At 40.8% G+C, this 14,092-nt stretch overlaps 2 protein-coding genes across 3 annotated transcripts; both read left to right on the top strand.

The window, feature by feature from the left end:
- Window positions 1-248: 248 nt before the first annotated feature.
- On the top strand, window positions 249-4,772 carry cdk20 (cyclin dependent kinase 20). The gene is made up of 8 exons (XM_062540080.1): window positions 249-459; window positions 787-900; window positions 1,036-1,224; window positions 1,760-1,881; window positions 2,118-2,180; window positions 2,361-2,484; window positions 2,655-2,810; window positions 4,011-4,772. The coding sequence occupies exons 1-8, from the start codon at window positions 385-387 to the stop codon at window positions 4,191-4,193; spliced, it is 1,026 nt and encodes a 341-aa protein (XP_062396064.1). The 5' UTR covers window positions 249-384; the 3' UTR covers window positions 4,194-4,772.
- A 1,858-nt stretch (window positions 4,773-6,630) lies between these two features.
- Window positions 6,631-10,268, top strand: gata1b (GATA binding protein 1b). Of its 2 annotated transcripts, none has more exons than XM_062540078.1 (6): window positions 6,631-6,751; window positions 7,568-7,786; window positions 8,175-8,693; window positions 8,886-9,029; window positions 9,345-9,470; window positions 9,766-10,268. In XM_062540078.1, exons 1-6 carry the CDS (start codon window positions 6,685-6,687, stop codon window positions 10,083-10,085), a joined length of 1,395 nt encoding a protein of 464 aa, XP_062396062.1. In that variant the 5' UTR covers window positions 6,631-6,684; the 3' UTR covers window positions 10,086-10,268. The 2 variants fall into 2 exon arrangements, with proteins under 2 accessions (XP_062396062.1, XP_062396063.1); XM_062540079.1 differs by having other exon boundaries at window positions 7,565-7,786; window positions 8,884-9,029.
- The last annotated feature ends 3,824 nt before the right edge of the window (window positions 10,269-14,092 follow it).

The following is a 14,092-nucleotide window of genomic DNA, read 5'->3' as shown; positions in this document are numbered from 1 at the left end:
TAGGTTAAATGCAAAAGCAGCTGAAATCATTACCTCTTGTATATTCATTATTATTCATGGTATGCAAGTATCATACCTTCTCTACCTTTTATCTTTCCTATCTGTGCTACCATGAGGCCACTTGGCTTCTAGCCATTTATTCATCAGGAAAGGAGAGAGGCAATCAAATGCACTGATGGTAGTTTGGACCAATCAAAGCGATCGACGTTTTTAGGCCCGCCCATGCTTGAAACGCAAAGTTACCGCGGAGTATCCATGGAAATAGGCAGGCATGATCAAAGCTTTGGGCATGATGTATGATGTTGGCGTAGGACATGGCATTTGTATGAATCGTAAAAAAAACTATTTAGCATCCATCTGATTACCTCGAAGTACATCTGACCAATGGATCAATACAGTATATTAGGTAGAATTGGAGAAGGAGCTCATGGCATCGTTTTCAAAGCGAAACATATCGAGGTCATTCAATTTGCTATCCTATGCTAGTTAAGATGCTTCGACTAACTTCGACTTTCTTTAACCTTTCTTATTTGCTAGGTATTACAAGTAACTTCATTTGTCAGTCTTGGAGCAAATGTAATGATTTAACAGGTTGGGCTGATCGCGTTTGATTTGATAGGCTATGTTGCTTGCTAATAATTTAGCCTGTGTGCCATCCAAGTAACGTAATCTATGTTGCTATGCTAACGTAAACAGACACTGACCAGGGACCACAGACTGCAACGAGCACATTGACACTTGTTTCCCGAGTTTTCAACTCAAAGAAATGTTGTCACATTTTTTTAGACTGGGGAAACGGTGGCTTTGAAAAAAGTTGCCTTAAGGAAGCTTGAGGATGGGATTCCTAACCAAGCACTTAGAGAAATCAAAGCACTTCAAGAGATAGAGGACAATCAATATGTAAGTGGCCTGATCAACCAAACATATTGCAACGCTTGTAGCCTATAGCCTACTACCTAGCTAGATAGATACTTAATTGATTCCCAAGGGTAAATTCAAGGAAATGCTACATACCTGAAGTTCTTCCTTTTTCAGGTCGTGAAGCTGAAAGATGTCTTCCCTCACGGCACAGGCTTCGTTCTTGTGTTTGAGTACATGCTGTCAGACCTGTCAGAAGTCATCCGAAACTCGGAGAGGCCTTTGACTGAATCGCAGGTCAAAGGTTACATGATGATGTTACTGAAAGGGGTGGCCTTCTGTCATGAAAACTCCATCATGCACCGTGTAAGTATGGAAGCATATGTTCTAAATAAATGAGAATGCAATTCTAAAAGACATTAAATTATGCAATTGCTAATTCATTAGCAATACTTTCTTTCAAAATGTTTAGAATTGCATATTGCAGAATGCATTCTCATTTGTATTTTGGAACATATGCTTCCATATCAAAGTTTACTTAGGTTTAGACTAAAATGTTTTTATGTCATGTAAATCAGGATTGAACATAAGCTAATGGCTCTTCTGGTCCAGGGCATGTCAGGCAAGAGCATGTCAGGCAAGTTGGTTGGCCAGTGATCCTGAGCTCAGCTCACCTGTGATGCGAACTGCTTGAAGCTAAGCTAAGCATGTGAGATGTGTAGAAGTGACTTTTCTGGGCCAGTAAATATAAACGAGGGCCTCATGGAGAAAATATAACATCAGACACTGATGTAAATGGTTATAAAACCTTAAAGATAGTCATTGCTCAGTGAAAACCTTTGTTTTTTAACTGTATAGGGGAGCGGTCATTGGATTTTTACTGTTTCTTTTGCCTCTACAGGATCTAAAACCAGCCAACCTATTGATAAGCTCCACCGGCCATCTCAAGATAGCTGATTTCGGTCTGGCCAGACTTTTCTCCAATGAGGGAGAAAGGCTTTACAGTCATCAAGTGGCCACCAGGTAGCATTATGTCAGAAACTGTATTAAGAAACTGGAAGATAAAGCAAATTTTAGTTATAGGCTTGCCTTATTGAAGATGTAGGTCTATCTGTTGATATGCATTGTATGTGCATAATATAGGCTCACTAGTGTCATGTCGTGTTTGACCTCTGAGTGGCACACTCATTCCTTTAATGATCCACGGCTACCATCCCATGGTTAGTGTGTATCCATGACTCCTGATGTTTTCTCTGTAGGTGGTACCGTGCACCCGAACTTCTTTATGGTGCCAGAAAATATGATGAAGGTGTGGACCTATGGTGAGTTGCTCAAGTATTCCAGTATTACTTGTAGGCTCTGTATTTAAAGTCAACCAAGCAGGTTCTGTCCTACTGTATAATCCTGCATGTAGGTAGATATCCACCTAAACAGGCAGCAGATGGCAGTAGAGCACATGTTGCTTTAATCACACTGGCTCTAAGAGTTCTGTCTGTTTATAGGGCAGTTGGCTGCATTTTTGGGGAACTTCTGAACAACTCCCCTTTGTTTCCTGGAGAAAATGACATCGAGCAGCTTTGCTGTGTTCTGCGGGTGCTTGGAACCCCCAATCAGCGTGTGTGGCCGGTGAGAAACAGAAATTGTGCTGATATTGTGCTGATAGAACAAAACACGGACACTCATTCTGTGTCTAAACTTACAATAACCATATATAAAACTTCTAAATACAGAATTTGTGATCTGCCATCATTCCATGCTCACATGATTCATATTTAAATTATTTTCTGGCTATACAGGAGATCAATGAGTTACCAGACTACAGCAAGATCACCTTCAAGGAGAACCCTCCCATCCCTCTGGAGGAGATTGTTCCAGACACCTCCCCTCAGGCCGTTGACCTGCTCAAGAAGTTCCTGGTCTATCCATCAAAGCAGAGAATCAGCGCAAGACAGGTGACCAGGCACTGCCATGCAAATGTGTTGTTGGTTTGTTCTATTGTAAACTGCGCAATTGTACGGTTATTAACATTAATTTGTGGCTATGATCTGATTTGTAGACGTCTGTGGGACTCTCTGTAGCTTTATAATCTATGATTAAAGTTTCAGCATAGTCTGGAAATATTCAGGAAACTTGAAAAGACTTGTATCCCAGAGATTTCAGTTATACATAATATTGGCTGAAGATACTAATCTATTTATGGCTCAGTGTTTGGCAAGTCAGCAAGAAATACTTAGTGGGATGCCCTCTATGTGATTCTAAAATATAATTTGCTTCTTTATAATGCAGGGTCTGTCCTCACACTGATATTGAAATCATGATGTCTTTTTTAATAGATAGTCTTTCACACCTGCCTTGTTTAGTTTGATTAAAACAAACTCAAGTTTGTTTGTTGCTTGGTTCGGACCTTTTTGACTGGTGTGAATACAATCACTCGAACTCTGGTGCGGACCAAACAAGTGGACAGAGACCCACTTGTTGTCTTCCGTAGGCCTGCTGTTAGTGTAGCATGTTGGACACACAGGAGAGCTCTCCTTCTCAGCTGTTTTGCTGCACGTCTTTGTCATTGCAAAATTACGAGCATGATATTGTTAAACTCATGTTGCATCAAACGGTCTTGACGCTCGAGCACTTCTGCAAAGCTGTAACTGTATAAACTATATTGCTAGGATAATAACGAGTACAGTACGGAAAGTTTCCATAGTATTTACGTGGGCCAACTTGGACTTCCTTCCTTATTCTTTACCCCGCCTGCACTTTTACCGGCCAATGGTTGAACGACCTTAGCACATGTGTATTTGTTAATAAATTCTGGTCCAGTTGCAATTAATCACAGTGTGAAAGCGAACCTCACTAAGAAAAAAAAAAAGAGAAAAAAAAATGGTCCGGACCAAAGCAAGTGAACTAACGGACCTTCCTGGTGTGAATACGCCCTTAAATAGCCCTAGGTCTGCCTCTTTTCTCCTAAAGGTTTACCTAGTTACACCTGAGTTAATATATGAACCCTTAATATATCTATATTCAGCTCATCAGTCCCTCAAAAGCAGGTCTGTGAAGATAGCACACTGTTTCACATCCTTTTCAAATGCACATTGTAGAAGGTTTTAAGAGGATTGCCATTTACGTGCTGTATCTCCTCCTTGTTTTGTCGGCAGGCCTTGCTGCATCCCTACTTCTTCACAGACCCCCTGCCCGCCCATCATTCAGAGCTACCCATTCCCCAGCGTGGGGGGAAGCACTCCCGCCAGCGTCTCCAGCCCCCGCACGAGTTCTCTGTAGATCGACCCCTCCACGAAAGCTTGGTAGATCCCGCCCTCCTTCAGGGATATGCACAATAATTGATATGATGATCGCAATGTGAATTTTATTTATTATTTCCTTTTTGTTGGTCATGTGGATGTATTTACTATCATTCATGTAATAATGTATCTGAGTGTACAAAATAGTTCAGTCCCTTGGTTACTTTTCATATGTGGTCCATACTCTCAGTGAACAAACTCTTTTTGTTAATTGACAAATACATTTCAGGATGGGAGTCCAACAGGGGTGGAGTGGTGTGTGGTGTAACTGGAAAGTATCACACTAGTAGAGCAGCCCTCCCACTTGTGCTATGGGGGCATGTGTTTGAACTAGAGATAAGAGGAGGTGGTTTTGGATGGGAGAGGATGAATCGGGTGGTGTACAGTGGAGATAAGGCTCTTTCATGGAAGTTTCCCTCAGGTTAACAGCCACCCTGTTGCCTAAGAAACTCAAGATAACATTTTTGACTTAGAAAAATTGTGTATTTTGTGAATGTGTGATTTGTAAATATGGTTGAAAATTATCAGATTGTAAATATGTGTAAAAAAAAATAGAGTAAATGTACAGAAAACTTTTCCTTAAACATTAAATCCAAATTTGGTTTTGTAATTTTGTAACCAGTGTGTTGGATGGCTTATTTTGCGTATACAAACGGCCTTTATTTACTCGGCATATTAAAGTCTCATTATGCGATTAAAATACAGTCTCTGGAGAGACCAACGATATAAACAAATTGACATCGTAACACTTACATATTGGCGTAACCAATCCAAACCAAACCAAACCAAGTTTCCCCTTCGAAATTGGCAATGTCTGATCTATTGTGTTTTTACCTCTTTTTAATATCTAAAATGGTCAACTCCATTATTAGCCTGCCCTTTGTTATAGTGTTGTCCTGGTTCACCTCACTTCCTGTCTGATCTTTTTGCCTCTTCTCGATGATCTGAGGTTGCTTCAGGCTTACACCTATTCTGAATTTCACTTCCTCCATTTGTGACTGTCTATTACCCAACTAAGGTTGCGTTGTTGAAAAGCTATAAAGGAAACACTCAACTGTTATCTTCATGCATGCAAACGCTAGGTGCTATTAATAGCTTAATATACCTTATCATAAATTTTTATCATGGTGAGGGCATAATAGTGCGGAGCAGCATAGACACTATGATGAAAGTGCAGCCTAGATGCCAAGATGATTCTGTCTACAATGCATATTTCACTTTAGAATCAAGTAACACAAGAATGAGAATTGAAACAAACATTCTTAAATATCAAATTCAGTTGTGTATCATTTGAAATATTATTAGCATATTTTTATAATTTTGATATTACAGGACTTTCTTGACACCAGGATGTAACATGCACTCCAAAGCCTAATGTACAACTTGAGTGGGTTTAAGTGTACAAACACCCTACAAATCTGGTTTCAAGTGAGTGTTCAGTCACAAAGCATTGGTCATACACTACCATGTCAGCCACCGTTCCTCTTCCCCCTCAACACCCACACAGTCCTCTCCAGAATTTCCCTGAGAAATGAATAGACAAAGGGAAAAGAACAGTCCGCTTTGCCTAACAAATTACTTCCACAGTCCTTCTACTGTCTGGTCCCCTTGGGCGCTATTAGGCCATATCTCTCAGCATGATTGCCGCGTTTGTTGTATTTGCATTCGAGCTCTCCACTCAACTCACTCAGTTCAGTAGCGGTGATATCAACAGATCTCCTTTGCATTCTTTTACTGTTGCTTGCCTTTGTCTGACAAACACTTTGGCTCAATTTATAGAGCAATTGCTTAGATTAACTTAGAAAGACCAGAGTCAGTGGGTCAGAGCCAATTCAGGCTTCACAAACTGTCATTCTTGAATTGTTTGTTTAAATTGACATATACATGTTTCTTTCAGTCAAGTGAAGTGACTGACATGAGATATCAATATGTCTAATAGGTTTATGACATTTTATGTTATGATAATGATACTGCACCACTGAACTGATGAACTGACTCACTAACTCTAAACTGAAGTTCTTGAATTGCCAGAATTGATCTATCTAACCTGGAGAGCACATAATACCAACTTATCTATTTTAAGGTCCTGAACCAAATGTATATTTACTGATGTGATCCTATTTGTAAATCAAACTTGATTGTTAGGAAATTCAAGACATTTTGAGCATGCCCTTGTTTGTATGATTGCAAGTATGATGCAAGAATTAACAAGGCAATTGGAATCAAACTGATGTGGCAAAGCTGTGCTAAAGTGCTAAAATCCATGTTGATTATCAAGACTCCTATACTCTACAGTGTTAAAAGCAGAAACAGGAATGATGGAACTTCTAGAAGACTAGAAGTATTTTTTTCTCTACGAGATGCCACTGACATGCACTTCCTGACACTCAGAATAACTGGTGCAGGAGGTGTGTCTTTCAAAGTGTGTTTTCTAAAGTTGACCCTCTAAAGTTGAGCCCTCCCTTTGTGCCCTGTTTCTAACCTTAGCAAGTGCAACTCACTGTCAGTTATCCCTCACCCGCTGTGCCACATGGTATCTCTCCCCTTCCTCTATCAATCTACATCTGCTTCAGAGATATACAAGACTCCATATACAGGTAAGTGCTTTTGATTGCTGCATATGCATTGTATTGGATATCTGGGTGCACATTTTCAAACCTCAAAATGTATTTGATACATACTTAAGAACAGACAAATGCTGAAACAAGGTCCTTAGTAAGGCAAAATGATTGTATGTCATCATTGTGTATTTATTGTAGTGTATTATGTAGCATACTTAATGGCACTTAATTGAGGAAATCCATGTTTTTACATTTTATATATGCAAGTTTAGTGCTCAGTTCAGTTTAATACAGCACAGAGTGCCATCATCACAAATTTCATTACACTAATTAATGACTGAACTAATGATCTGACAAAAGGAGAAAGTGCATTTGCTTCGTTCAGACACCTGTAGCTAGTCACATCCTCCACACATCATACCTATCTTTGTAGTGGAGGTTGTGAGTGATTTAACTCCACTCAAGAGTTGAATGGTTCTCTGCGGCAGCAGGCACCTGTGATCAGCCTATGTGCCCTTCTTTACAGACATATCCTTGTCCTCCGTATCAGACTGTTAGCTCTAACCTTGGCACAGATATGCAAATGAAGGAGCAATGACCGATATTTATATAAAAATGTAGACTATTTCCTTATGTAATTAAAAAAAAAGAGAATCTATGCTGATTGCTATTTTTTTCTGTGGGAAGAATAAAAAGCTCTATCTACATTTCCATATTTCATCCTCGCATTTGTGGAAAAACAATGTAATGCTCTGCCCTAGCCATATGGCTGTGTGACTTAATAATATTGGAACCATTTTGAACCGTCATTCCCTCTGCATCACTGTGTTCATGTTTGGCTGTGTATAGCAGCAGTGATGGACACCTCCATGGAGTCACAGTCGCGCTGGTTGTCTCCGGCGTTCCTGCCCCCTGAGGCCTTGGCAGCCTTCTCCTCCGAGTCAGCGTTCCTGCCTCCGCCTGAAGAGGAGCCGTCGTTCTCTGGCGTGGAGTCTGACCTCAGTGTGCTGCCGTCCCTCTTCACCAGCTCAGCCTACAGTCGACACACGGCATCATACAGACACAGTCCAGGTCAGCAACATAAGCCCTAAATGGCATTTATATTACATTACATTACATTACATTACATTACATTACAGACACGACTGTGGCTGAAAAGTATACGCTCACGCTAATATGTCAAATATGCACAGATACACAGTTTTACTTATTGACCTCTGCTCTACCTCTACGTCGATGAAGTAAACTAAATTAGACTATAAATGATTGTGTAAGTGAGTGAGTAAGTGAGGGAACAGTAAAATATGATATTTAGTATAATACAGTTTAGCTACAGTTACTGGAAAAGATTTAGTGAAGATTCTTGCTAAAATGCGCAAAATACTGATTCAAATAAATGAGGCACTTGTTCTTAACAAGTTGTGCCTCTGCATTTTCTCTGCATGTCCTTCTCTAACAGTTCGGCAGGTGTACACCTCCCCTCCCTTCCTGAACAACATCTCCTGGTTAGATAGCTCGGCAGGGCAAACTCCGACTCCCTCCTATCCTCCACCATCCTCCACCTCCTCTTCCTCCTGGCACAGCAGCCCTTTCTCCAAAGCCTCCTTCCACCCGAGCCAGCACCTCTCCCCATCGCTCCTCCCCACCGCTGCCTCTCTCTCCTCCCTCAAGTCTCTGAGGATGGAGCCCCTCGGCCCTGGCCAGGACTTCAAGGAGAACCACCGGCTCCAGGAGTGCGTGAAAGGGGAGAGGCTGACCCCCCAGGAAGGGGCTGAGGAGGCTGCCCGTCTCCACGATCCCCACCTGGTGGGCCCAGGAACAGCCGGGGGCTATGGCCACTCGCCACAGTCTCACCAGTACACTCCCACGCACTACACCGCATACGTGACTTCTCCACAAGACCACAGCAGCACTGCTATGTACCTGCCTTCCTCCTTCTCCCCCAAAATGCGCAACAAGATGGCCTTCTACCCTCCAGGTAAACCTCGGTCTCTCTGGTGCAAAACAAAGTGTTTCAATACAGCTATACAGATATAACAGTAGGTTCATAATCTCGATAGAAGTCATGTAATTGTATCAGCCATTTAGTATGGAATTGAAGTGGTAAAGGGACATTGTGTACATTGTGAGTGTGAATTTAGAATTTTGTGTGTTTTCTTTCCTGACAGAGGCAAGGGAGTGTGTGAATTGCGGGGCCACTGCCACCCCACTCTGGAGGCGAGATGGTACCGGCCACTACCTCTGCAATGCCTGCGGACTGTACCACAAAATGAATGGACAGAACCGACCTCTCATTCGACCCAAGAAGAGACTGGTAAAGTTCTTAATGATTAATAGGATTGTTAGATTGTTGTAGGATCATGCTGTTGGTTGGAAGGTCTGCATTTCTTTTGTTCACATTCATTATTATTATTCACTGTCAAGTGTCAGGGGAAAGAGTACTTTTGAAGATTTCTCAGAATACTCAAAGAAAGGCATCCTGAAAGCTTCAAATTCCAAGATTCCTACTTGGTCATCTGTGTAGTATGTGTGTAGTATCCTCTGTGTAGTAATATAAAAGCAAAGAGTCTTGTGCTACTCTATAATTGTAGTACCTGTGTAACGCATTACATCTCTCTCATCGCTCTAGGTTGTGAGCAAGAGGGTGGGCACTCAGTGTGCCAACTGCCTCACCAGCACCACAACCCTGTGGAGACGCAATGCCAGCGGCGAACCGGTATGCAACGCCTGTGGCCTCTACTTCAAACTCCACAATGTGAGCATCCTAACTGTAACTGTCTTCCAAATGTAGAATTTAGAAGATTAAAGCTACAAGACTGCAGAATTCACTCAAGAACATCTCTCTACTTCGACTGTTAAAATTTGCCCCAAGAAAGTGTAATATTATTGATTGATATCTCTCTCCATCATTAAGTATAAATGTAATATATTTGCTTTTGTATCATCGTGAAGGTTTGCCACGATCCCCACCTGCATGAGATGTAAAAGTGGAAAAGAAATAAATAACAAACACAAACCTAACTGTTTTTCCAAATGTGTGTGGTTTTTAGGTGAACAGACCTCTGACCATGAAAAAGGATGGAATCCAGACACGCAACCGCAAAGTGTCCAGCAACAGCAGGAAGGTCAAGCGAGGCTGCCTGTCCGAGACGGACTTCTACGCCCACCTATCCAGGGGCCCGGTTTCCGAGCAACACACAGACTCCTACTCACTGGGCCCTGCCCCTTTCCTATCCTACAACCACTCGTCGCACATCATCCCCTCCCCCCCACCCTCCCTGCACCCCGCGGTCTCCCTGCCTTACCCCTACCATCCCAACACTACTCTGCTGCCTACGCTCGTGGGAGGGGCCAGGGTATGATAACCTGATGAGGATGAGACAGCCACAGTTCTGTGTTTGTGGTGTGTGTGCATATATACCCTTACTGGCGAGTTGGTGATGCTCTTGTGGATCAGATATTACTGCAATTATATTTATTGTTTTTTTTTTTTTTTTAGTTGTTGCTGTTTTTGTTGGATGGATGGTTTTTTGGACGAAAAATAAACCTTACTTTTCAAATTCTGTGTGACAAGGAAGTGTCATGTCTGTAATGTGAAAGGTCTTTTGTCTTTTTGTTTTTTAATTGAACATTATATATAAGGCATCTGTGACATTTGATTGGTTACAAGGTACTCTAGGCATGACGATGGTTTGGCTGTGTGAAAGGCTCTCTAGACAGTCTACAGTCAGAGACTAGACAGATTTATATGGCAAACAATTCTTATAAATCAGAATTATTTTAATAATTAATGGATAGTAGACAATTAAATAGTAACCATTCATCAAATCAAATAGAATCTATCTTTACACACGCGCACACACACACACACACACACACAGTTAGGAACAAAATTATTCATACCCCTGGCAAATATTGATTTAATGTTGATTTTTCTCTTGATCAATATTTTTGTTCTGTCTGAAAAAAAGTTTGTAAGACAATGTAAGACAAACATGGAATCAAAAAAAGCTTTTTAATCTTTTCTAACATTGTATAAAAAATTGTATGTCCTAAATCATTAATATCCTTTTAAAATAATCAATGGAAACATATTCGCACTCACAGCTCTCAACGTGGTTCTTATAATGTCTACCAAGCCTCTCCATGTCTCCAATGATTCTAGACCGGCCCTTTTTTTTACATCAATCTTTTTTTTTTGACAGATTGAGGTCTGAACTCTGGCTGGGCCACTATAAGATGTCGATATTATTCTCTGTTAACCATTTCTTGCCTTGTTTGACAGTATGTTTTGGATCAGTGTTGTTTAATGGTTCTATTGGGGCAGATCTCTCGACAGACTGCCTTATCTTTTCCTCCAAGAATCTTAATGTAGCCACTTGTTTTAGTGTTACCATTTACTTTGAGAAGGTCACCAGGTCCCATTGTCTGAAAAACAACCAAAACTAATGCAGTTCTATAGCTATACACTGTGGTGTGGTGTTTTGGTGGTTGAAATTTTTACCCCATCCAAAAATGGACAATTCCGTCATCATGGATACTGATCATGGATCACTCTTCTCCAAACATGCACGACTCAGCTTATAACCTTTATAAAGGCACACCTGATTTTTTTGTTTGTTTTTTTACCCAGATTAAGACATGAGATGTGCCACCGAAAAGATCAGGCATTTGCCAAGAGACAAACCCCAATAGAGGGCCATTGGACCATTAAACCACACAATGATCCAAAACATACAGACAAACGAGGCAAGAAATGGTTAGCAAAGAACAATATCAACATTTTAGAGTCAATCTGTCAAAAAAGGCCAGAGTGATGTCAAAGAGTTGTTCCTGCCCAAAAAGCCAGATTGCTGCTAAAACGGTGTGGTCTAGAATCATTATGGGGACATGGAAAAGGGTGAGTAATTTTAGACATGCCATTTTTCCTCCTCAAAATGCTACCATTTTGTTGTGTTTTTGTCATAATCTAAATGTTACTATGTTCTGAACGTCTATATTTTACAACTTGAATGCAACGTGACAGTTAATTTAAACTTCACAACGAGTTTGGCGAATTAATATTCAAGTGTGATACGGCCAACAAATTGGAACTACTTCATAGGTGTGCAAATAACCTATACGGTTAATGCACCCTTATAGAACACAGGACAATGGGGAATTCAACCAAGCAGTGGAATAAATACATATTATACAGCATATATAAAGATTCTATTCAAATAGATTCTATCTATACTGTATACTGTATATATTTATAACTTTCTGTGCAATACATACAACCCAGAATAGAGTAAGAAAAACTAAAATATGAATAAGAAATGAAAATTGAGTAAAGTAAAACATAAAGAAATAAAACGACTTAAATATAAATGAACAACAAAAGGCAATAAATCGAGAAGAGAATGTTAAAAACAGAATAAAAATTGTAAAAGACCATTGCCGATTGTAAAATATCCAACAGACCTGAAAATGAATTTCCTGCATCTAATATCTAATCATGCAGCTTTCCGTGGGAGGTGTACTTGCTGTCAGTCTTTCATGGGAAGTATGCAAATCTCCCTTTTTTGCCGTTAGCCACTGGCAGAGATACAAGGATTCCATGTATTTCATTATCATCAGAGCTTGAGAATGGTTCAAACCACATGCAAAAGATAATCTAGATTTTACATCTGAGTTTTATTTATTTATTTATTTATTCAGGAATACCAGCCCATAATCTGTTGTGGATACAGATTTGATTTAATCAGTAGGCTAGTTGATAATTCAATATCAAAGTGGATGATGGTCTGTCTTACAGTAACTGTGCTTCATAAAAGGTTCTGTTTGAGTCCAGTTGTCTCAATATATGGTGCTAGAAAATGCATGGCTCTGTTTCATGTGTCACAACAACACAATCAGCCATATAAAACATAGGATGAGATATAACCTGAAAGACAGGCAATGTAACGAATCCTATAGGCAGATTCATATGAGTGAGACAGAGGAGGGTTGAGTGTAAGTTTTGCTAGAGCGAATAAATCCTAGCAGTGTTAGGTGGTGGGCCTTCAGGCAAAACTGCAAAAAAAAAAAAAAAGCTAACTTCAGCAAAACCAATCACTTCCAGGTGGAACAAAACCGAGAGCATCCCATTCAGTGTTGAGAGCCAAGTTCTGGTTCTGACATATCCGTTGTTGATGAGAGATTCATAATGTGAAACCACACAGCGTTATATATACAGTGGGTCGGCAAACGGAGCCTCAGCAACAACAGAAACAGAAAGACATTAAAATGTTTATCCTTTTCTGACCTTGAAGAAAGGGTCAGTGTTTTTCTTAGCGGGGCACAGGAAATGCTGGACAAAGGAATAGGGCCTGCGGATTTTACTGGACTTATGATATCGGAAATTGGCATAATGGTGTACGTATGGCAGGCCATGTATCATCATGACTCCTTCATAACTGTTCCACTCTGCCTCTCTTCCTCCCTCCTCCCCCTTGCCTCCATCTGCTTCACGGGTTGACCACATAGCTGTGCTCCTCAGCCCCGCGTTGGAGCCACATTGTGCAACGCAGGAGGCTTATGGTTTTCCGGACTTTCAGAAAAAAGTGTAAAAGGAAAGGGGAGATGCACAGATGGAAGACTGCTAGTGATGTTGTGGCCGCGCTCCCACACATTTCAGAGTGGCATGTTGGTCATGTTTTTGTTTTTTCGCTTCCTCTACTCTGAGTGTGCCCAATTTTATCTAATGGGCTGAGTAGCCATATGAGGGAAATGGCAGCGGATGACACAGGGAGATTAGCAACCACAGGACACGTCCAGCTAACGCACAGACCCATCCGTTGGTGCCCATGGCCTCAGTGACTCCCTCCCATGCACATACACAGACGCACACGCCCACACACTTTTGACACCTGCATCTCTCTAACTGACTGTTCAGTGTTATTTGTGATGCTGAAAACCACTGAATCTTTCGCTAACATCTGTCAGCCTGACCCAGTTCACACAAACCCTTCCCATTGAGTTACACTATTGTCAACAGTGCACTGTAACTGGAGAGGCATCAGGGTTTTTTTAGCATGGTTTTGCAAAGTCATTTGTAATATCATCCCTGAATGGAAGGGAGAGTTTGTTCTATCTGACCGAGAGAATCAACATGCTCTGCTAGCAATATGATAGATATTGTCAAAAGTAAGCATGTCAGGAACTCAAATCTAAAAACACAATTTGCTGACAAAAAAAATAATTCCACTACTTCAACTGTCAAAACTGCAGTTTTTTTTTTTTAATTCCAGTTTTGGAGGAAATATTTGCAGGTCACATGCAGGAAGGAAATGCAATATTTTGGACATTGAAAAAACTGTATTGCACCATATAGTGCTGTACTTTACTGCAGAAATG

The sequence above is a fragment of the Sardina pilchardus genome, chromosome 7 (genome assembly GCF_963854185.1).
Source record: "Sardina pilchardus chromosome 7, fSarPil1.1, whole genome shotgun sequence".
NCBI lineage: Eukaryota > Metazoa > Chordata > Actinopteri > Clupeiformes > Clupeidae > Sardina > Sardina pilchardus.
The sequence above is the reverse complement of the archived record's forward strand: the minus strand, read 5'-3'. Positions and strand labels throughout refer to the sequence as shown.

What these genes read in the sequence shown, in the direction of transcription:
- cdk20 (XM_062540080.1), top strand. Translation starts at nt 385, where the DNA reads ATGGATCAATACAGTATATTAGGTAGAATTGGAGAAGGAGCTCATGGC. An exon ending in AGTCATCAAGTGGCCACCAG is followed by an intron (nt 1,882 to 2,117) that starts GTAGCATTATGT and finishes TTTTCTCTGTAG; the next exon opens with GTGGTACCGTGCACCCGAAC. An exon ending in GATGAAGGTGTGGACCTATG is followed by an intron (nt 2,181 to 2,360) that starts GTGAGTTGCTCA and finishes GTCTGTTTATAG; the next exon opens with GGCAGTTGGCTGCATTTTTG.
- gata1b (XM_062540078.1), top strand. Translation starts at nt 6,685, where the DNA reads ATGGTATCTCTCCCCTTCCTCTATCAATCTACATCTGCTTCAGAGATA. An exon ending in ATACAAGACTCCATATACAG is followed by an intron (nt 6,752 to 7,567) that starts GTAAGTGCTTTT and finishes TGTGTATAGCAG; the next exon opens with CAGTGATGGACACCTCCATG. An exon ending in TCTACTTCAAACTCCACAAT is followed by an intron (nt 9,471 to 9,765) that starts GTGAGCATCCTA and finishes TGTGGTTTTTAG; the next exon opens with GTGAACAGACCTCTGACCAT.